Source organism: Pseudorca crassidens, chromosome 18 (genome assembly GCF_039906515.1).
Source record: "Pseudorca crassidens isolate mPseCra1 chromosome 18, mPseCra1.hap1, whole genome shotgun sequence".
Lineage (NCBI taxonomy): Eukaryota > Metazoa > Chordata > Mammalia > Artiodactyla > Delphinidae > Pseudorca > Pseudorca crassidens.
In genome coordinates this window covers 1,162,869-1,186,717 of record NC_090313.1, presented here as the reverse complement: position 1 = coordinate 1,186,717, position 23,849 = coordinate 1,162,869, and the positions used below count along the sequence as shown (strand labels likewise).

The window sequence follows — 23,849 nt, the reverse complement described above, 5'->3', positions numbered from 1 at the left end:
TAGAGCAGCAGCTCTTCCCACAGCGGCTCGGGGCGTCCGCCCGAGCGCCCTTCACCCGCCAGGCGCGGACACAGGGTCCACGGCGCACCGCAACCCTCGCACGCGGCAGGCTGGTCCGACAGCGAATCCTTGAGGCCGGTAACTGGGGTGGCAGTGGCGGGGGGTGGGTGGCCTCCCTGTGCGGGTGGAAGAAACAAAGTCCCCAAAGGCCAGTGGCGCATCCTGAGCGACCCCACCCTCAGCACTGTCCCCGGCGCAGGCACCGCCGTCCTTACAATCGAACAAGAACGCACAGACTGACGGCCTGGAGACCAGCCCAGCAGGAAGCTCAGCTGTCACTGGTGGCCCGGTCAGCCTGCTGTCCTTCGTCGCACCCCAGGTGCACGGGCGCCCGCTCTGAGGCCGACGGTGGGCCACGGCCCCTCAGACCGACGCACCCCCAGTGGGGGACGGGCGCGGGCTGTGACCGTTGGCGCTCCTCTCCTGGGGCAGCGCGTCCTCCAGGAGGGGCAGTGCTGTCAGCCGACTCGTGCTGTTACAGTTCGGGGGCTTTGGGGGAGGGGGGTATGAGGTAAATAAAACACAAACACACACATCTCGGAGAGAAACCCCTGCAGAACCACCCAGGATCTGCAGCTCGGAAGTTCACACCCATCCTCACTGCACAAACAATCCCACCGCAAACACCAACGCCCGGGGTGGTGCGGGCCACACCCTGCACAGGGCAGGCAGGAAGTGTGGTTTCCCAGGCTCGGCCTCTGCAGGGCACGCAACCTTCCATGGACGCACAGCTACACACACAACTTCCCCTCCGCTTGTTCTGACCCCAGCGGGAGCCCTCTCCCCAGGGAGGCGGTCACAGGCCCACCTGGCAGGCTGAGGGCAGAGGTGGCCATGCCTCCCATAGGGGCTGGAACCCCGGAGGGGGGTCCAGCTGAATCGTGCTCGTTAACAATTAGCCCAGGCAGGACGTGCTGAGACTTGGCCGGAGTTCCCGCATTAACGTTGGTGTATGAGACGAGAAGAGAAACCTTAGGACAGAGCACTGAGAATGCTGACTTCATAGTCGTTCCCAGTCTCATTTAAGGAGAATAAGGATAAGAAGTTGTTTAAAAAAACAGCTGGGACTGAACAGCATCACCCACCCTCACGGAACATCCACTGGGATCGACCGACCTGGCCTTAAACACGTCAGCAAGTCTAGGAAAATAAAAATTACATCACAGCTGCTCTCAGACCGCAGTGGAAATTAAACTAGAACTCAGTGACAGAGAGATAGCTAGAAAATCCCCAAATGTGTGGAGGTTAAAGAACACACTTCCAAATAACAAGCAGGCCACAGAAGAAGTTTCAGGAGAAACTGAAAAATACTTTGAATTCATTTCTTTTCATAAGTGAAAATGAAATAAAACATCAAAATTTGTGACATGCAGCAAAAGCAATGCTTAGAGGGAAATTTAAAGCAGTGAATGCATATATTGGGAAAGACGAAAGGCAAAAATCAATAATGTAAGTTTCTAACCTTAGGAAGCTAGAAAAACAAGAGCAAATTAAATCCAAAGTGAGCAGGAAAGAAATAATAAAAGCTAGAGCAGAAATCAATGAAAATGGAAACTGGAAATCAATACAGAAAATAAACAAACCAAATCTGCTTTTTTGAAAAGATCAATAAAATTGGTAAAGTTCTAGCTAAGAAAAAACAGAAATGAAAGCAGGGCCGTCACTCCTGGCTGCAGAAAACCAGCAGTGGTTCCGACAGGGGATCCGAAACGTCACCCACCTGTCGGCCAGGGGGGCCCAGAGCCCAGGGTGGACCCCACTGTAAGCCGGGGGCTTCAGCGAATATAAGGTGTCAGCCATAGCAAATGCACCCAGGACGCTAGCAATGGTTGGGGGAGGAGTACACGGGGTTCTTCATACACTCCCCTCAACTGTTCTGCAGAGATAAAACTGCTCGAAAAATAAAGTTTATTAATTACGAGAGAAAAGCACTGGTGTTTCCTGTGCAATTTTCTCAGGAAGGCGTCGGTCCCTGGTCTGCAGGGCCCGTGGCTGCAGGCAGGGGCCCAGCAGCACACAAGCCATCACTGCCCCGTCCTCATTCTGCACAGGGCCTGCGAGGCCGGGCGGAGGTCCGCGCAGAGCAAACGCAGGCGCAGGCGACTGAGTGCTGGACCTGCAGCCCCGCTGGAGCTGAGAGCATCGGGAAGGGGCAGGGACGCGAGGGCGACCAAGGGAAGCAGCCACGTCCTCGAGGGGAGGCGCGGGCCACCCCATCCTCTCCTTCTGACACCCCCGAACCTTAGAAAGACTCGGGTCCTCGCAGGTGTATGGCTGCAGGCGCTGACTGTTGGGGAGATCCTCAGACAGGACGGCAGACACACAGAGGACGTTCCCAGGGCGTCCACTATGAGGCCAGAGTTACTGCCCTGTCGCTAAAGGTGCAAGAGGAGGCCACGGGCTGGGGGGCTGCGGCTCTGCTGGGGCAGCCCCCCTGCCTCTGCCTTTTCGGAACATGTGCTCCAAGAACAAGTTTCACAGAAGCCGCTCAATGCAGAGCTCGCGGCTGCTGGCGTCCTTGGAGGATCGGCAGGGGCCCTCGCGGACGTGAGCGTGCATCTGGCCACCCTGCCTGGCGCGGACGACGGGTAGGGCCGTCCCTGCCGACCGCCTCATCCAGAAGGTGCCCGGCCGGGGACAGGGAAGGAGCAGAGCGACGGGTCCTTTTTAATGAAGTGATTGAGCAGAGGCCTTAACAAGCATCGGCTCCAGAGGGAAGCCAGACGTCCCTTCACTCCTCTCTTCCCCCAGTGCCATGACTTGCTGGCCTCTCGTGGGCCCCGGCTTTGTGACATTCCCTTTCTGCTGTCTTTGTGAATCGCTGAGCAGATAGCTGGAGAAACCGTATGTGTCCCCTGACCTTCGTGGCTGCAGGTGTGTAACTGCCCCTTTAAAGGCTGCTGCCCTGGCACCTGACAGGTCCCCTCTGGAGAGCACTTGCTCGGTGCCTGGAACTCAGCGGCCGCCACCGCCCAGTCCCGCTTCCGTGGAATCACCAATGGGTCGGGACCCATGTCACGGGGACCATCAGGGAATGGCCCGGACGTCCTCAGGCTGCAGGTGGACACACGTGTCACGTTCCCAAGGCTGCGGTGACCCAGCGGCTCTGGATCTGGACAGTGGTGGTTACACAACCACACGTGTGAAACGCACCCACGGGGACATGCAGGCACACGCAGGGCTGGTGCGACCTGAATGGAGTCGGGGACCCGGTACCAGTTACGCGGATGTCACTGTGCGGGACCCGGGAAGGGACATGGCCCTGCTCCTATGTTTAGTCTTTGAGTGTAAACAGAACACACGGCTTGCTAACCATCACTCCCTGTGCAGTGTTTCCTGTGGCTTCCTATGACCCTGTAACCATTTCAAAATTAAAAGTTGGTTTTTTTTTTTTAAAGGCAAGAAAAAGGAAAAGCTACACTTGCCAACAAAACAGAACTTAAATCTGGGCCCATCGCGGCCACAGGCAGAATCTCTCAAGAACGACGGCGATGGAGGCAGGCGGGACCCAGGCGTAAAGCACACACGGCACAGGGGTCCGGAAACTTCTTCCTAAGGAGGCGATTTCCTGGTCACCTGAGCAGCAGTGGCCGCTGTCCTCCTGGATCTGGGGCTCCGTGACTAGTTCTGAGCAGCCCCCCAATTTCCACAGCACGTGTGGGCCCCTCGGTCGGAATTAACTGAGCGTGAAGCACCCTTACGATGCCCCTCAGCCTGGGCCTCTCAAGGCGTCCCTCTGGCTGCCTCTTTGTCGCAGTTTGAGCATCGGCCCCGGCGGCCACCAGGGGCCTCGGCAGTGGACACCCTGAGCCGCCGGTGTGCAGTTCCAAGCCCGGCCAAGGCCCCAGGTCCATGAGGAGGCGTGCTGACGCTGGGCCGGGAGCCCGGGGAAGGCCTCGCGAGGTGCCCACTTGGGGATTTTGTCTGCGACACCTGCTGTTTGACCCTGCTGTTCACAAAACCCCGCTTTACAGGGGAGGAAACCGAGGCTCAGAGAGCACCAGAACCACACACTCTGCTGAGCTCAGAGCAGGCCTGGCTCGGCGCAGGCCCCGGAATTCCAGGCATGGCCCGGGCTCGGGGACGGGCTTGACCGGAAACTCATGCCAGGGTCACCAGAGAAGAGAAGATGCAGGCGGCCCCCCCGACGGGCGTCTCCTGGACCCTGGGCATGGGGAGCGGCCCAGCTGGGGGAGAAACCCCCAGTCCCGGGGTGGGGGCACCTTGCACCGGTCAAGGGGTCACTTCCAGTTAACACATCGCCAGGGCACTGGGTGAGCCCCAGGGACGCTCAGGCCAGGGGACGTCATCACTCCGGTCACTCCCTTCAGCTCCAGCCCTGCCTTGCTGAGGGCAGGGAGCCCGGAACACACATGGGCACCTCCAGTGGGCAAGGCCCACAGCCTTACGTCTTCTCACCTATTCTCTCTTTACCTTCAGTTACGCGTTGCATTCTTTCGCGTGTTACATTTTTTAAGCTGCACGACTAAGTCCGACAGTAACCGATTGAACCAACCTAATGCATGAGCCCAGGAGGACACACGCAGGGGACAGCTTGCTACGCCTCACTCCCTCTGAAGACCAGAGTCCAGCGTCTATGTCTCTAGCCACAATCAGGCCTCCTCCGCCAAGGCCCCCATGTCCCACGGGCTCCGCGAGGCCTCACCTGCACCTCGGAGTCGGCGTCCACGTGCTGCAGCTGGAACCACGTGTCCCGGTTGTGGTACTTCTGCAGGTCTTCCTTCCGGATGGCCACCTTCCCTGGAAGATCAATGCAGAGGAGACCAGTCACGAGGGCACCAACCCACCCACCCAGCAGGGCTGGGAGCAGTCTCCACTACCTCTGCCAGTCACTCCAGATGGGAAATCCAGAACAGATCATCGGGAAAGAGACGACGCAGTAAGAGCAACAGATGCCACTTTGCATCTCGGAGGTGCCACGTCCACCCTGAGCAGAGCCCGTCCCGAGGTCACTGCCACAGTGTCCACAGCCTGGGCGTGGATGGGAGCCTCTCCCCGCTACCCAGGCTGCGGGAGATGAGGGCACCTGGCGCAGACCCTACAGATCAGGGAGCGGCTACGCCAGGTGCACTGCTCAGGGCCCGGAGGGCGGCGTGTGGGATGGGCTGAGGCAGCAGGCACCCCGGGCAGCCACGTCCCGGCCATCCCCTGCCCCGATGCCCGAGCTGCAGAGCGAGGCAGGGCGGCGTCTGCCAGGAGGGCTTTGCTGCAGAGTCCCTGGAAGTGCGCGTGTGCCCGTATGAGCTGTGGCTTAGAATTCACGTGTGCGCATGTCTAGCTCACAGGCAACGCGCACAGCCGGCTCACACAGAGTGTGCACATGCATGTGCGTGCACATCTAGCTTATGTAGCATGCGTGCACACGTGTTCCTGTCGGGCCCGTGGAATGAGCCGGGTTATCGCCTGCTTGGGTCTATGAATCAGTGTCTCTCAAAGTGTAATCACAGGCCACCTGCATCAAAACAGCTGGAGAGTTTCCTGAATGCAAGTTCCCCGGCCCCATCCTGCGTGAGAAAACAATCTCTGGGGTGGCGCCCTGGAATCTTCGTTTTCACGAGGTCCCCAGGGAACTTCTGTGGGTCCCAAAGTTTAAGGACGTCTGCTCTCAATAGTTTTACATTCCTGACATGGGCTTGGTACTTAGGAGCTAGAATTTCAACGAAAATACACATGTAAACATACGTGTGTGATGTACATCACTGACATAGATTTATAGTATTTGAATATCCATCTACCACCGTCATGCATCGTTCATTCACCTTGTTTATTCCAAAGACGTACGTGGCGGCCAGCAAGCACCCACCCCACCGCTCAGGAGGGCAGAGGGCGCCGGGCACTGGCTGTCCTCCTGTCCCCACACCCCGTGGCCTCGGGCACGGGGACCACGCTGTCCACCAGGATAGGGAGGTCGGGTGCTTGCCCACGTGAGCATCCCTGCGCACACGTGTATATGCGTGCAATACACGCGTACACACACATAATGTCTTACGTACACTGTACATCACACACGGAAATAGGAACGATAAAGGACAACATAAAAGGAAACATTTTTGAAGTTCAGGTGTTCCTGGCGTACAGCCCAGGACACACTGCCTAACTCGGGATCGCAGTCCAGTTACCAAAGGAGACGTTTTGGGCCCCTGGCACCGTCTCACCCTGCGTCATCTGCTGCTTGGGACGCTCCCCAGCCCCCTGCGGCCACCCTGCAGAGCCCCGAGCTGGCTGGCCCACCCTGCCCTCACCCAGGACGCAGAGTCCTCTCCGCAAAGGGACTGCTTTCCGTTGCCTGTTTCTTCAAAGACTTGTGCTTCTGAGGAGAAGCACCCGGCGGCCTCACAGCGGGATCCTGGGGTTGCCCACACATGCTGCCCGCCAGCCCCTTGCACCCTCCCCTCACGTCACCCTGTAGCAACCCCGGCACGAGGCGGCGGGTGCTGGTCACAGACGTGGCAGGCGTCCCGCCCATGGGCTTCGGGCCTCGTCGCTGCAGCTCTGCCCTCTGTGCTTCTCCTACCACTTCTTCTCCCCAAACGCCCCAGTCCCACGAGGCCCTCCTGTGACGTCACCTCCTCTCCGGCCTCCCCTGGGGCCCGCAGGGCAGCCTCCACTCTGCTCCCAGGGGCCCACACGAGGCCTCGCTGGGGCCCAGCCACCTGCTGGTTGGTAGGCTTAAGGGAAAGGACACTCTGCAGTTGGCTCCTGGGGGAGCTCAGACCATCACCCAACATACACGCGGCGCGTCTCGAGGTGAGCGAGAGGTGAGGGCGGCTCAGACGTGAGGAGGGGGCGTCGGCCCAGAGACCCGTGCACGCACCCCGCCAGGCAGCCTCCACGGTCCCTTCCAGCGCGCGGTGCCCCAGGAGCCTGCACCCCTCGCCTCCTCTGAATGTGCTGGCCCTTTGCTAAGATGCACTGCGGGCCCACGTGTCGCCAGCGCCCAGCTACTCGACGCTGAGGCTCCTCCCGAGACGTGCGTTTGAAAGGCGTTAGAAATGCCTGCTTCTCTCGTTAGCCCATCTCCCATCTAGTTTCGTAGGGGTCCAGCCGGGGAACCCAGGTGGGCGAGCGAAGGGTCTCGCCCTGCAGTCTTCACGCCTGGCCTCCAGACCCAACAGGCACACCCGCCGGGCACAGACGGGAAGCTGGAAATGAAGCAGGGACACGCCGGCCCGAGTGCCATGGGCTGAGCGCGGCGGAGTCGGGTCTGTTTACTCCCCACCATCACCCGCGGCAGCCCCGTCTCCCTGCCCACTGTCCCCGCAGCACCTCAGCACGCTCACCTCCCACCGTCACACAGCCTCGGGAAAGGCCAGCCCTCCTGTCCACTTGCAAGGTGGGCGCAGCACAGCTGGCTGCAAGGGTCAACACGCTGCCCACATCGACCTCGCTGGCTCAGCTCTGGCCACGCAGACCCGTCTGCAGCCAAGTCCTGCCCAGCCACAGGCCTCACGAGGCACCGAGGCCACGGCACGCAGAGCCCGTAGGTGCTGGGCAGGGGCAGAGGACAGAAGACAGAGCGCACAGGCTGCAGAAAAAGGGGCTCCACAGCGATTCAGAGAACTGGAGCTACCGGCCACACAGGCCTCTCTCCAGCCAGCATCAAGTCACAAGGACTAACCCCGGCCCGGCCCGGCCCAGCCCCTCCCACCGCTCCTGGCCTTGGGGGCATCCCGCTGACATCCCCACGTGGGTGCCGCCACCTCCAACCACCTGTCACCAGGCAGAGCCCCTGGCTTTCTCTCTGCTTGGCTCCTGCAAAACTCCACCCCCTTCCCTGATGGGAATATAATTTTGAGTCTTGCAGGAATAAAGCCACAAGAAAAAAACATTTCTTGGAACTAAATTGGGCAATAATATTCCACTAAAAAGGGATAAAGAAACTTGCAGACTCCACGATTAGTTCAGCTGGATAGGAGGGTTACATTTGAAGTTGGAAATTTTAAGTAACTACAATGTTTTTATGAGCTTTGATTGGAATAGGAGGAGACACGTGTTTAATGCTCATGTGACCCCTACAACTTACACATCATCATTATTCTTTATTTTTGGAAGTACTTAATTTTAAACGGGTAATACCAGAACATAGAACAAAGTCTGAAACATTAGAAAGGATATAAAATACAGCCAAGAATAACCTTCTCTCTCCCCTGCTACAAGGGTCCCACCTCAGGGTCACCTCTGTCACCAGCTGCCAGTCTGTCCTCCTAGAGACCGACCACATCAAGAACACATGAACATGCACTCTTCACACGTGAGAGGTAGGTGTTTGCACAGGCTGTCCTGGGGAGCACCTGACCTGCAGACCACAATTCCCACTGAAACGTGCCTGATGTGTCATAATCCACAGCTGTCCCCATCGATCTGAGTGACATCAGGTCACTATGCCCCTGGGCCTCACCCTCTGATGAGGACAGAGGTGGTGTGGCAGCCTCTCCGCCACTAAAAGCCCCAGGTATTACTTCCTCTGGTGGGTGCTGTACCTGCCAGGGTCTGTTCAGAAGAGAGAAGCACGTCAGGTAGTTCAAGAGGCAGCATGTGACGTGGGGAGCCAGGTACGGTAGGTCAGAGGGTGCGGGAAGGTGGGCAGCCAGGGGTGACCCCTGCAGGGTGGCGACTAAGGAGGGACAGCCGGATGCCCTCCGCTGCCCGGGCCTGGCAGGGGGCAGAGATGTCTTCCTCATCGCGCCTGTTCACCCTGGTGCCCAGCAAGTGCACAGAGGCAAGAGAGAGAAACAAGGGCCTGTAGACTTTAAGTGAAGAAATAAGTCTTTATTCACAGAATCTATAGGAAAAGCTACAAGAAAAGCTGGCAGAGTAGGTGTGTCTAGAATAAAGGTCAATACATAAAATCAATTGTATTTGTACACACGAGCAATGACGATGGAAGCTGAAACTGAAAAGATACCAACAGCACATCCACAAAATCATGCTTTTACGCCTTCAGCTTGTGGTGTACTAGCCCAGAAGTCTTTGTCTACTCTACCAAAATCATAAAATACAGGGACAAATTGTATGTACACACACACACACACACACACACACACACACACGTGTGTGTGTGCTGAAAACACGTCACAAAACCCTGATGAGAGAAATTAAAGACCCAAGTACGTGGAGAGACAAGCCACGCTGGAGGGTCTGAAGACTCAGTTTCGTTAAGATGCTAATTCTCCCCAAACTAATCTATAGATCAGTGTAATCTCAGTCATTTTGGAAACTGAGAAGATGACTGAAGATGTAAATGACAATTCAAAGGACCTAGAATGGCAAAACAAGTTTGGAAAAGAATAAAGTTGGTGAGCTCACACGACTGACTTAAGACTTGCTGTGAAGATACAGGAATTAAGACAGTTTGGTGTCGGTGTGAGGAGAGGAATACAGGTCAGTGGAACAGAACACAGAAGCCATAGATAGACCCATGCATATGAAGTCAGTTGACTTTCAAAAGGTGCTAAGGTAATTCAACTGGACACCTGTAAGGAGAAAAACGAAGCCTGTCATATGTAAAATTCACTTGAAATGGATGGCAACATGAGAGCTAAAACCAAAAGCTTTCTAGAAGAAAAGATAGAAGAAAATCTTCGCAACCCTGTGGTAGGCAAAGATTTCTTAGACATGACATCAAAAATACAAACTATAAAAGGAAAAAATGGGGGGCTTCCCTAGTGGCACAGTGGTTGAGAGTCTGCCTGCCGATGCAGGGGACACGGGTTCGTGCCCCGGTCTGGGAAGATCCCACATGCCGTGGAGCGGCTGGGCCTGTGAGCCATGGCCGCTGAGCCTGCGCGTCCGGAGCCTGTGCTCCGCAACGGGAGAGGCCACAGCAGTGAGAGGCCTGCGTACCGCAAAAAAAAAAAAAAAAAAAAAAAAGTTTGATGAATTGGACTTCATCAAAATTAAAAACTTCTGCTCTTCAAAAGACACTCATAAGAAAATGAAAAGACGAGCCACAAGCTAGAAGAAAATATTTGCAAAACATACATCTGATAAAGGACTTGTATCCAGAATATATTTTAAAAACTTCAAAAACTCAATAAGAAAATCCAATTAAAAGGGCAGAAGATTTGAATGATTTACCAAAGAAGAGATACAGATGGTAAACAAACACATGAAAAGGTGCCCAACATCGTTCTTCATCATGAAAAAGCAGTAAAGCTACAATAAAACACTGCACACATATTAGAAGGGCAAAAATGAATCAAAAATAAAAGTTGATGATACAAGTGCCGGAGAGAATTCAAAATGCTGCACTCAGGAAAGCAGCTTGTCAGTTTCTAATAAAGGTAAACACACTGCAGGGGAGGAAAACTTTTTCCTTCTACTCTTTTAGGTTCTCTGGACAAAGAGAACTGTAACAAAAGAAAGATTAACAAGAGAAAAACAAACAGAAGTTTATCAACATGTGTATCTCAGATATACGTGGGGGAAACTCGGTGATGAGTATCGCAAGGCGGTGGCTGGACCTCGTAGCATCTTAACCTAAAACCACCACCACCAATTTTCAGAGAAGTGACAAGACCAAGGAAAGGACTCTGAGTTTCAAGGAAGGTAAATGTAGGTGGGAACCAATGGCCCGGAAGGCTCGTTGTGTGGCTTCCTCGGTGTAGCCTCTGGGCCGCCAAGGGTCTAGGGTCATCTCGGATTTGGACGAATTTATGTTCTGCTTCTAGGGTAGAGAGATTTCCTTGTGTCTGCTTCTTCCCAGCTGCCTGCAGCTCAAACAAATCGTTATGCCACGGTGGCCTATTTGGGATGGCAAATTCTGCCGTCCTTTAAAACCTACAGTACACCCCAGCAATCTCATTCTTAGGTATTTTCTAAGAGAAATAAACACATCTGCCAACACAGAGACCTAGGCAAGAATGCTTACGGCAGCTTTGCTCACGATCACTAAAAGCAGGACACAACCCCGCCTCCGTCGAATGACGAGCGCGCCCGCAGTGGGCAGTGGGCGCACCGTGCAAATTACACCTCGATGACCCTGGCTTATCAACAAAAGGACCACGGTCTCACTTCACACCCCCACCCTTCAATAGAGAACCTGCAGGAAGCCCCTGCCAGCAGGGCTGGACGGACCAAGCGGGGAGATGCTGGGATGACAGGCCCACAGCCGGAGTGGGGCAGAGGGGGAGGCCTGGCTGGGCCCCCAGAGCCCCAGCAGCCCACACCCCGCACTGGAAGTGGAGCCGGTGGCCCTGAGCCAGCACTGCCTCGACCACACCCGCACTGCACCGCCACACCCTCCCTGGGACAAACGCCACCCCTGGACTCGGCCCGCGGGGGGGCCCACGCGCTGCTGCACCCAGAGAACCTGGTGCGGCGCCGTCAGATCACACGGCAGACGTGAGAAGCCGGTGACACTACGCTCGTTTCCGCGACATAAATTTATACCCTAGAACTTGGTTTCTCATCCTGGTAACAACATAATTGCTAGTCATAACTTCAAATTATCCTTGGAGATCCAGACAGCCTCTTATTTTTACGGCTGTGAGAACAATGTTGGAAACATCTAAATCTGGCTGCACCCTGCCACATCCCCATTTTAAAGCCACCAGGAATTGCTAAACCATGGTTCTGCTGGTTCCGCTGGTTCTCTTTAAAAACAGCAGGCGCCTTAAACAGAATGATTGATAAACATCTTATTTGGTCTTTATGAGCGGAAATAACCCCAAACCAGCTAGATCAGGTTCTCTGATTCAAATGGGCAGATATTTTAAAATTTCTTTTTCCTTAGGATTACCACTCAAAGAAGCTCCCGTGTAGCTCCAGGGATTAGTCAAACTCCTCTTCATTCTGGTATAATCTGAGCCAACTGCCCTGGTGGTACTGCATCTCCCTGTGGGTCGCACCTGTCGCCCAGGTGAGCTCCATCAAGTAACGTGTAAACTTCCGACCCACCACTCTGCCCCTCTCCTTTCCTCCTCGAACAAACCTTGGTGCACCCAGCAGGCGCTAGACGGAGACACCCCCGGGCCCTGCTCCGACAGCCCCAGGCCACAGGAAGTACGGGCCAGTGGACACAAAAGAAATGCTCCCACAGGCCACGGTGAGAATAACACACACCGAGGGGCAGCCTCCAGCTGACCGGGGTCTCGGGCCGACAGCGGCAGCCACGCGGGCATCGGAGAAGGGCCTGAGGTGGGCGTCAGGCTGCGAGGCACCGGGAGAGGGGCCGGGGGGGCCAGAGCCTATGTCTGGGCTGGAGGAGGAATCCCCGGAGCGTGACGCCAAGCTAAGGTTCGGGCGCCATCCTGAGGGCAAAGCGGGCAGGCCCGCAGGCCCAGCACAGAAGTGGCCCCGCAAACGTGAACATCCTCGCTTCAGAGGTAAAGGGCTGCTGAGGGGCCCCATCACGGCTCCATCTTAAATGAAATCAAGTGTGAATTATCTGAGTTGCTGTGTCATCTAGGCCGTGTACTTCCTGAACAAACTGGTGATTTCTACGTAAAACACAGCAGTCTCCAAGAACGCTATTTGTTGGAAATGCAGACCCTGGGCCCTGCCCCAGACCCAATACCCAGCATCTGCATTTTGACAGTGTGGGAAGCTCTGATCCATGTGCTGGAAACACTGCCAGATGCTTCTTCAAAGGACCTCAGCTCCAGAGCTGCCTTCAGACTTTTTTTTTCTTTCTTTTTTTTCTGGCGGTACGCGGGCCTCTCTGCTGTGGCCTCTCCCATTGTGGAGCATAGGCTCCGGACGCGCAGGCTCAGCGGCCGTGGCTCACGGGCCCAGCCGCTCCGCGGCATGTGGGATCCTCCTGGACCGGGGCACGAACTTGCGTCCCCTGCATCGGCAGGCGGACTCTCAACCATTGCGCCACCAGGGAAGCCCCAGACTTTGTTTTTTTTTGAGGGCTGCTGGCCTGGGCGCAAACACCCCTGACCAGTCACGTATGGGCAGTGCGTGGAGCTGGTCAGACGCCCCAGGAGCGGGCGGGAGACTGCAGTGTCACGGGCCTGCCAGGTTCAACTGCTCTGTCCAGGAGCGAAGCACCGAGCCGCCTCCTGCCAGGAGCAGCCGGGCCAGCGACGATCAGCTGGGGTCCCATGGCCACAGCTGAGCCCACGTTGGGCAGCTCGGGTCTAATTCTGGTGCCACGGGGAGCTGACAGGTTTCCCGGGACAGAGGCGCCCACCAAACGGGCGGCTCTGGGCTCCACGTTCAAGGTGGGTTTCACTCTCTCCAGGACGCTGGTGCCTCTGGGACCCTCAATACCTGAGACCCCCAGTACCTCTGACAGCATCCCAGTGCCTCTGAGAGCCCCTAATACTTATGAGTGCACCCCAATACCATCCCAGTCCCCCATACATGGGTGCTGGGTTCAGGGATGGGCAAGGTCTGGGGTGGTGGGATGGTTGGAGAAGGCTTCGGGAGTCGTTTGGGGGGACGCCACTCTCGCCTTGAAGGATGGTTTGCCTTTGCCACGTGTCCCCGTGTCCCCGTGTGAGCTCGTGGTGTGTCGCCCCAGAACACAGTGACAGGGCAGCTCCGGGACGGCCAGCAAGGGCAGGCGAGATGCTGGTGTGGCTCACCGGCTCAGACGGCGTGCCCGGGAGTTCTGCCAGAATGAGCCCCGCTCAGAAGCGGCGGAGAAAATGAAGAAAACCCTGGTCGGTCGGTACCTACCTATGATTGAATCCCTCCGGAAAACGTCTCTATCGAAAATGTAAAAGGACAGGTGACGGAAACTCCGCGGAATCTCGCAGTAGAAGTCCTCTCCGTAGAAGGGGCTGGACACAGACAGAAGGGGCACCGTTAGATTCTACGAGGCGGCGTCCCCTGCCCTGGGGGCAATCAGTCCTGGGGGGATCCGTCCTAGGGGGATCCGTCCTGGGGGGATCGGTCCTGGGGGGATCGGTCCTGGGGGGATCGGTCCTGGGGGGATCCGTCCTGGGGCGGGGATCAGTCCTGTGGGGAATCAGACCTGAGGCGGGGGTCAGTCCTGGGGGGTGATCAGTCCTGAGGGTGGTTCAGTCCTGGGGGGTCAGTCCTGGGGGGAATCAGTCCTGAGGGGGGACTCAGTCCTGGGGTGGGGATCAGTCCTGTGGGGTGGTCAGTCCTGGGGGGGGATCAGTCCTGGGGGGTTATCAGTCCTGAGGGGGGGGTCAGTCCTGGGGGGGTGATCAGTCCTGAGGGGGGGTCAGTCCTGGGGGGTCATCAGTCCTGAGGGGGGGTCAGTCCTGGGGGCGATCCGTCCTGTGGGGAATCAGTCCTGTGGGGATCATTCTTTAGGGGGGGTCAGTCCTGGGGGGTCAGTCCTGGGGGGTCATCAGTCCTGAGGGGAGGTCAGTCCTGGGGGGGGCCGGCTTCCAAGCGCCTGCCTCAGGCATGCACCTGTGACCTCACGTGGGGGACACGAAATTGGGAGCTGGTGGTCCCGGCGGGCCGAGGGAGGCGGGGGGGGGGGGGCGGAGGGAGGCGATGGCAGAGCCTCCCCTCGGGAGGGGGACGAGCCCACCTGTGGTGCTGCCGTCAGAAGCACCCAACAGGTATCGCTTGTTTTACTGACCAGCTCAGATCCAGAGCAGGAAGAGGGACCGCGCTGGCCTGAGGTCCAGGCGTGCAGAGAAGGCAGCTGCTCTCCCCCCGCCATGTCCTGGGGGCCAGAGCCCAGAAGGCACGTCCCCCAGGAGTCAGAGCTGCGGCCGAGGCCTCGCGAGAAGGCGCACGTGTACGGCAGGTGTTTCCAGGGCTGCCCCCGAGACGGCCACACACGCGAGTCCTGACTCCAGTGTCCCTGCCCACGGCCTGGCCCCCATCCCGGCTTTATCTCGGGGGACTGTCCCCACTCTCGGCTGCAAATCAGGATCACCTGGAGAGGTTTCTAGAAAACACACTGCCCAGGCCCCACTCAGAGGACCCTCTTCATGGGTGGCTCACAGGGTAGCACCTTCAGTCCCACACCTGCCACCTCCTGACACAGAGCCGTGACACCAGCCGGTTACACATGGGGGACACAAATCTCACCCCCGGCCCCTGGAGGCACAGGAGCCCCGGGACAGGGCCCGGGACAAGTGCACCCAGAATGCACTTTCCCAGGTGAGGACGTGCAGAAACTGAGCTGCTCGTAGGAATGTAAAACGGGGCCATCTCTCTTCCAAAACGGTAAACCCGGAGTAACCATTATAGCCCAACAGCCCACCCCCAGGGGTATGTCCGGGAGCAATGAAAACACATCCACACAAAAACCGGTACGTGCAAGGTTACAGCAGAAACAACCCAAGCGTCCATCAACAGAGGGCGGACACACCGAACGGAGCCCCTGACCCACTGGCGCCTTCAGCTCTGACGCTGAGGCTCAACGAGAGAAGCCATCGCAAGTGGCCACACAGGGTGCCGTTCCCTGTACGTGAAATGACCAGAACTGGCTCATCTGTGGAGACAAAGTGGATTCCTGGCGGCCAGGGGCTGGGGAGCAGGGGAAGGGAATGGCTTTCTCTTTAGGGAGATGAAAATGTTCTCACATTGACTGTGGTGATGGCCACACAACTCTGAATATAATAAAAACCACAGAACTGCACATCTTAAATGGGTAAATTATATGCTATGTGAATTATATCTCAGCGAAGCTATTTTTCAAAAACCAAAAATTTTAAAAATACATAAAGATGTCAGCACGTGAGTAACAGAATTAACATCCTAGGGTATATCATGCTTAAGGTTTTTTTCTCTAAAGAATAAAAATAAAGACACATGTTTTTAAATAAAAGTGGGGCTACATTCTTCAACCTGGTACACAGTCGGCTTCTTCCTTTAACATGAGGCCATGGACCACTTCCCAAGTAAGTAAAGGCCAAACGGCACCTGAGGTCTGAGTGACCACAACCGCAGGCCTCACACCTTCCAACACGCGGACAGCAAGTCCTCCCCCACGTCCACCACCGGGAGCGTCCCTAGCCCTGGTGTCCTCAGGACAGTCCCCGAGGTGGCCTGCTTGGTGGGAGGGCGTCCTCCATCCTGGGCTCTGGGACCACGGACCTCCCAGGAAGGTCTCCATCAATGTTTACAAACTCTGCTAAGCTGGTGACCAACACTACTGCTTTCATTTGAACAGTCCGCGTCATTGGTGAGGCTGCATGTCTGTCGTGTGTGTGCGCACTTTTTGTTTCGTTTTGTGCTGAAAATCTGGCTCATTTTCTGTCAAATGACCATCTTTTCACACGCTTTTCAAGTTCAGGATACTAATCCACTGAGAACTTCTAAATTTATGTCGCAAAGTAAAAGACAAGTACCTGACGCCCAACATACAAGGAATATGTTTGTCGTCCACGAACAGGGACAGGCAGGCGACCCGGCTGTCCCCACCAGAAGCCCAGGGGGTCCCTGCACAAAGGCCTCCTCAGCCCAATCGTGGCATCTCTCAGGTCGGGGCTGGCATCAGCAGGGCCCACAGGGGCGTGAGGGAGCAGGGCAGACATCCTGGGGGTGGGACAGGCGTGCCCCCTGGTGCCCGCATGCGGCCAGGCCACCCCCTTCTTGGTCGATGGGAAAGCCTGCAGTGTTTCTTCAAGGGGGCAGAGTTGGAAGCATATTTCCAAAAGAAAAGGAAGCTGTGGGTGGTGGGGAGTGGGGTGAGGTCCCCCCACGTGCCTGCAACACAGACTCTCCTTTCTGGGGCACTGAGAGGGGCTGCACAACCCCAGCTCCCCCAGCTGGCGCCTCTGCCTGGGCATCTCTGCACACAGCTCAGCAGCAGCAGAGGCAGGACTCATGCCCTGCACGGTTGCAGGCTTGTCCAGGGAAAGGGAAAATGCCACCCAAAGGACTGGACGGCCTTAACTACCACTATCTGACAAGGGAATTATAACGCGGCCTCTGGCGTCTGAGGCCGGCCAGAGCGCTTTCCTCGCTAATTACAGGGAGAAGTTTAAATGCAGTTTCACAGAATTGGGAAAAGAGAAAAAGCCTCCGACAGGAAGCTGTTGGCCTCTGGCTCCGCGAGCCCAGATGTGCAGCGGAGAGGTCCCGGCAGGGCGCCCCCCGCAGGACCGCAGAGTCCTTCCCCGGCCCCCCAGAGCCCGGCTGGCACTGCCCTGCCCCCGCCGCGGCCAGACGCGAGGTTCTCCCCGGTTTCGCGCTGTGTGCTGTGTCCTATGTTGCAAACACCAGCATCCGTTTCCCAGCATCTGGGGGAGGGGAGCGCGGGAGCCACGGGGACAGAGGGGAGCCTCCCCGCAAGCCCCGGATGCGCCACAGGGCAGCCCTGGCGGAGCCCAGGTGCCCAGAAGCAGGGACCCGGGGCTCACGCCGAGGCCCAGAGAGAGCTGGAAGCCAGGCAGGCAGGGCCCGTTCTCCGAAAAGGGTGCCGGCCGGCTCTGAACAGCTCTGCGTTCGGCTAATAAACGTGCAGGTGGTTAAACCATTCACTAAAACCTGGATTAAAATTCATGAGACCAAATACTGTATTCAGACGTCCACAGAAGAGTCGGGAAGGGAGGGGACTTGTGCAGCCTGCACCCCGCACGGGCTGGTGCTCGCGGGACCCCGGCACCGGGAGGGCCCGCACCCCAGGCGCGAACCGCCCATGGCGCCCAGAAGCAGGAGGAACCCTGTCTGGTGTCTCCCTCACTTCCTCTAAATGACGATTTTAAAGCAGCGCGGCCCTCGGCACCCGAGAGCCTGTCTCTGAGGCTCCGATAAGCTACTGCAGCTCACTGGGAGGCCAGGTGCTCAGCTGAAGCCTCCCCCCAAGTCGTGGGTCACGGCCTGAACACGGGGAGGGGCGGCTCCCAGGAGAGAAAGGCGTTCCGTCCACGTGAAGGACGGATGGAGAAACGAGGGCCTGCCCCCAGCTTCATGCAAATGTGGACAGAGGGATGCAGCTGACCCTCCCGGGGAAGGAGCCTTGGAGGTCAGATCACAGTTTCCTCCAACTGCTGGGGAAGAAGCACCCCACCTGGACCCCACCTGGGCCAGTCTTGGCCCGCAGGACAAGGCTGGATCACAGGACACGAGGGCACCCAGGGCGCCCGCCTACAGGGCCAGCCACACGCTCTTCCAGAAGCACAGCCGGGTGTCTGTGCCGGAGCCCGGCCTCATGGGTGACCTGCAGCCCGTTGTCCTGGCCTAAGCAGCCCAAGGCGGACGGCCACGTGGCCTTGGCGGGTTCCTCACTTCTTCCAGACTCAGTTTCCCCATCTGCTCACATGGGGTGCACCCCACACGGGACTCCCACATGCAGCCCCTCCCCTCCCTGCACCCTCCCCAGAGAAATCACGTGTCCTCACCAAAAACTCACACCCAGACTGTCCTTTTAAGGCCTGGCCACGCTTCTTAAGGTAACTGAAGCCCCCGGACTCCAGAACCTTCAGAAAGGCCCCAAGGGAAGGAGGGTGTCAGGGAGAAGCCTGGAGGCGTGAGGGGGCCGGCAGCCTGGGGAGCTTTTGGGGACCCCAGAGGAACCCATTAACCACAGCATTCTGACACCCAAACTGCCCAGCCCACAGCTCCACGGGGACTGACTGTCTACTCAGGGAGAGTGGACAGGGTGGGCCCAGGGTCTCTCCCTGCAGGGTGGTCTCTCCCTGCAGGGTCCCAGCCTTACCTGGGCCTGGGCACGGCGGTCAGTTGGGCATCTGGGAAGCCCTGTGAGAAGCCCCACATCCTGAGATTCAGGGGCTCAGTGAGGACTGGAGCCCGACGTCGGGGGGATGCTCTGAGCTGAAGGCCCACCCTGGACCAGAGAGCTCCCCAGGACCGGGGGGAAGGGTCCCCGCCTGGAGCTCCCCAGGACCGAGGGGAAGGGTCCCCACCTGGAGCTCCCCAGGACCGAGGGGAAGGGTCCCCACCTGGAGCTCCCCAGGACCGGGGGGAAGGGTCCCCGCCTGGAGCTCCCCAGGACCGGGGGGAAGGGTCCCCGCCTGGAGCTCCCCAGGACCGGGGGGGGGGGAAGGGTCCCCACCTGGAGCTCCCCAGAACCGAGGGGAAGGGTCCCTGCCTGGAGCTCCCCAGAACCGGGGGGAAGGGTCCCCGCCTGGAGCTCCCCAGGACCGGGGGGGAAGGGTCCACGCCTGGACTTCCCCAGGACCGAGGGGAAGGGTCCCCGCCTGGAGCTCCCCAGGACCGGGGTGGGGGAAGGGTCCCCACCTGGAGCTCCCCAGGACTGGGGGGGTGGAAGGGTCCCGCCTGGAGCTCCCCAGAACTGGGGGGAAGGGTCCCCGCCTGGAGCTCCCCAGGACCGGGGGGGAAGGGTCCCCGCCTGGAGCTCCCCAGGACCAGGGGGGTGGAAGGGTCCCCACCTGGAGCTCCCCAGGACCGTTGGGGCGAAGGGTGGTGTGGAACGTCTGGGCCTGAGACCTGCATTTATGTCAAAAAGACTTCCTTTTTAAGCTTTAACTTGAGAAATTAGAGAGAAAAGAAACATAAGGAGAGATGATGCTATCTGTACTGTCTTATAATCTCAAAGTTGGTGTTTTCTAGTCAACAACTTGGTTTTCATTAAGAACATCTGAGAAAATGACGTCTTTCTTCCCAAACCACAGACTCCCTCTTGTGCTGTCACACCCTAACCCCAAACAACTTCTCCCTCCCGGAGACGAAGACCGCGGAGGCCACCACACAAAGCTCTATTTTCTGAGCAATTTGCATCTCTCGGAGGAACAGAGAGACCCTCTCAAGTCACTGACCCACAGGCTCCTTCTGATTCCAAACCGGAAGCTCGCGCCCACCCGCAGGGGAACAGCCTTTCATTCGGGAGAATTCTTGGCGAGAATGACGGGATTAGAGACTCTGTAATGACACCCAAATCGATAAGCGTGGTGATGAGCTAGCTCCTTCCTCACTGTGCTCTAGAAAGCGGTTATTTTACTAACTTGTAATGTTACGTAAAATACAAAAACAAACAAACAAAAAACCTACCAACAAAAGAACAAAAATACTGCCCATAATCCCACTACCCAGAAAAAATAACCACATTGGCGTTTAAGTCCTCACGTGCCAGACCATTTTTAGAGCTATGCCAGTTTTTTAAACAAAAAGGAATCTTACTGTGAACACAACTTTCTAACTTGCCTTTATCGCTTGACAGACACAACCAAACTCTGCGGGAGGCAAGGAGGCACAGTCGCGGGGTCAGGGCCGTCTGGTCCAGAGGCCCACGGGGGCGGGAGGGAGGGGCTTCTGGGCTGGATATAGGGGGGCGGGCGTCCAGGCAGGAGGCTCAGCACAGCCTCAACAGAGCTGCCCTGGGGGAAAGTGAGGGTCAGAGTAGGAGCCGCTTCCTGTCTGTCGAGGGGAGAGGCGGGCAATGTCATCCTCAAAATAATCACTTACATGGACAAAAGGAAATGAAAAACTAGCACTTCATGGGATACGCCTGCAAACGATTGGGCCAACCCAGCTCCTAAGAGTTCCTTTTTTTAACTGTAGCACGAACGTGCTCCCTTTACTGGATAGGACGGTGGTTTTCTCCACAGGCAGCCTTCAGCTCCGCTTTGCCCTCCCGGGGACCCCAGGATGCCCTCCGCAGATGCACTGTGGCCCCAGGCAGGCAGCTAACCCGCCCGGACCCAGACAACACAGTTTCATAGAGCCTTTCTGTTTAAATAAATGGTAAAGAAATGATGACTTGCCATTTAAATGATTAAAAATTATAGCTGTAAAAAGTTAAATGTGAACACCGTCCACTTGCACCATCAGGAAGATACCGTTCTCAGGAGGACAGAACTTTCCCCGAATCACCGTCCTGGAGGAGAGACGGCCCGGAAAAGCCTCCTTCTCCCCGAAGGGTCTGACCAGGGGGGTTCCCCCAGTAAATTTGCAACAGCAGTCCCCTCTCAGTGCCCACTGTCCCACACCAGACATGCAGGAAAGGAAGGCAGGGACGGTGACACCTGCTCACGGGTGAGCGGCGTTCTGCAGACCCAGGGCGTGGGGACACCCACAGAGCCAGGCCGCAGCCCGATTCCTGGACCCCCTTCCCCTGGAGAAAGGAGGGAAGGGGGTGTGTGTCCTCCCTCTCACCCTCATGCTCCATCTGCACTCCAGCCTGAGGGAGGACAGACCACGCTGGGTGGCACTGACCCTCTGTGGCCACCGAGGCCCCTCTGGCTACGAGCCCCAGACAGGGCACCAGGTCCTGCCGGCTCCCTCAGGTCCAGAGATCAGACGTAGGCTCTTTGTTTCCTACAGCAACGTTGCCAAACAGATGGTCAACCCTCACAGGCGATGCTGAGCCTGGAGGACGATGCGGGAGTTAGGGCCATAACACAGCAAGGCGTGCAGCTGCTCTGTGCGGGCAACACTGAACCCTGACGGCTGCCGGTGCCGGTGGCCTGTCCAGGGCGCAGTGCCCTCCTTGTCACCCAGGCATGCCCCCTTCCCTCCACCCTCGCAGCTGCCATCTGGGTCTGGGTCTTGTGCCACTGGGCTCTGCCCCCCAGGTTCGGCCCCTCAAGAACTGAGCTGCATTTAAGACACCACCTCCTGTGACCTCCACCCGTGGTCTCTGGCCTTAGGAATTCCCACAGGACGTGTTCAGACATCCCTCTACCTTCTGTGTCTCTAAACCTCTCTCACACTTTCCATTCCTTTGTGTCTCTGGGGTAGATTTCGGGTTTTTTTAAGATTTTTTTTGATGTGGACCGTTTTTAAAATCTTTATTGAATTTGTTACAATATTGCTTCTGTTTTATGTTTTGGTTTCTTGGCCGCGAGGCATGTGGGATCTTAACTCCCTGACCAGGGATTGAACCTGCACCTCCTGCATTGGAAGGCGAAGTCTTAACCACTGGACCACCAGGGAAGTCCCTCTGGGGTATATTTCAAAGGTGCCTTCCACTTTACCAATTTTCCTTTCAGCTATGTCTAATCAACTGTTTAGTTCATTCACTGAGTTTTTCATCTAAATTCTTGTGATCTGCACTTTTAGAATTCTGTTAGATTCTTTTTCAAATTGGTGCAGGCATTCTTCATCGTTCCTTATCCTGCTCACGTTTCCAATCTTGTCTCACTACTTTTAAGTTCACTAAACTTTGTTAGCTGACATTCTGCAAACACTGCAGGCCTGATTCTGCTGTCTGTTGTTTCTCTTGGAAAATGCACACGACGCTTTACTTCTGTGTTCTCTGTGCATTTTCTCCTCTGAGCTCAAGCTCCCTGAAACGTTATACTGGAGAATCCTGAGACGTAGATTGAAGGAGAGGAGTGGATTTGCTTTCGACTGCCCTGTCACTGCCTCAGCAGGAGGTACAAACTACCAACCCAAGACTGCATTAACGTGTGTGTATGGATTGTGGTTTCTGCACCACGGATGTGGTGCGGACTCAGGCTACACACTCCAAGAGCCCGCCTGTGATTTCAAGTACTCAGCACCAAGTGGACGCACAATTTCCTCGCTCACTTCTTTTATGCAGCAGGTTATTTGCTTTTGCCCTTACACTGCAGAGTCAAGGTCTGGGGTGACCAGCTGGCCCCTCACCAGTATAAATAGGGGTTTTGCCTCAATACTAAATGGTCACATACACCCATATTTTTAAATCATTTTTAAAATTAAAGTATAGTTAATTTACAATGTGTATTAGTTTCAGGTGTACAGCAAAGTGATCCAGGAATATATATTCAGAATATATATATATGTTCTTTTTTTCCATTATAGGTTCTTGCAAGATATTGAATATAGTTCCCTGTGCTATACAGTAGGGCTTTGCTGTTTATCTATTTTATATATAGTATTGTGTATGGTTAATCCCAAACTCCTAATTTATCCCTCTCCCCTCCCCTGCTATGCCCTTTGGTAACTGTGTTTGTTTTCTATGTCTGAGTCTGTTTCTGTTTTGTAAATAAGTTCATTCATATCATTTTTTTAGATTCCACATATAAGCGATATCGTATATTTGTCCTTCTCTGTCTGACTTACTTCATTTAGTATGATAATCTCTAGGTCCATCTGTGTTGCTGCAAATGGCACTATTTCATCTTTTTTATGGCTGAGTAATATTCCATTATATTTATATGTACCACATCTTCTTTATCCATTCACCTGGTGATGGACATCTAGGTTGCTTCCATGTCTTGGCTATTGTCAATAGTGCTGCTGTGAGCACTGGCGTGCATGCATCTTTACAAATTATGGTTTTCTCTGGATATACACCCAGGAATGGGACTAGTGGATCATATGGTAGCTCTGTTTTTAGTTTTTTAAGGAAGCTCCATACTGTTCTCCATAGTGGCTGCACCAGTTTACATTCCCACCAACCACGGAGGAGGGTTCCATTTTCTCCACACCCGCTCCAGCATTTATTATTTGTAGACTTTTTAATGATGGCCATTCTGACCTGTGTGAGGTGGTACCTCATTACAGTGAGGTTTGGATTTGCATTTCTCTAATAATTAGCGATGTTGAACATCTTTTCATGTGTTTGTTGGCCATTTGTACGTCTTCTTTGGAGAAATGTCTATTTAGGTTTTCTGCCCATTTTTTTATTGGGTTGTTTGAGTTTTTGTTATTAAGCTGTATGAGCTGTTTGTATATTTTGGAAATTAATCCCTTATCAGTAGTATCATTTATAAATACTTTCCCCCATTCCGTAGGTTGTCTTTTCACTTTGTTTACGGTTTCCTTTGCTGTGCAAAGCTTTTAGGTTTAATTAGGTCCCATTTGTTTCTTGTCTCATATTTTTTTAACCTCTTGGAATTATTTCATGTAGGTTTGTCTCTTTATTTGCTGTCAGCTTTAACTTTCTGCTTACAGCGCTCCCTGACTTATCTGGCATATTAGATAAGCACTCAATAAATATTAATTGAGCTAATGAATAAATTAACCTTTCA

The 23,849-nt window shown here is 55.6% G+C and overlaps 1 protein-coding gene across 3 annotated transcripts in view; it reads right to left on the bottom strand.

Annotated features, from left to right (window-relative positions):
• RASA3 (RAS p21 protein activator 3) overlaps positions 1-23,849 on the bottom strand; it is an 89,168-nt gene that overhangs the window by 27,861 nt on the left and 37,458 nt on the right. For 2 of the 3 annotated variants that reach the window (XM_067713014.1, XM_067713015.1), the window contains exons 3-4: positions 13,711-13,814; positions 4,727-4,821 (exon numbers count right to left, since the gene is read on the bottom strand). In XM_067713014.1, coding sequence (XP_067569115.1) covers positions 4,727-4,821; positions 13,711-13,814 — 199 coding nt within the window. The remainder of the gene's footprint in view (positions 1-4,726; positions 4,822-13,710; positions 13,815-23,849) is intronic. The other variant, XM_067713016.1, reaches the window with a different exon arrangement.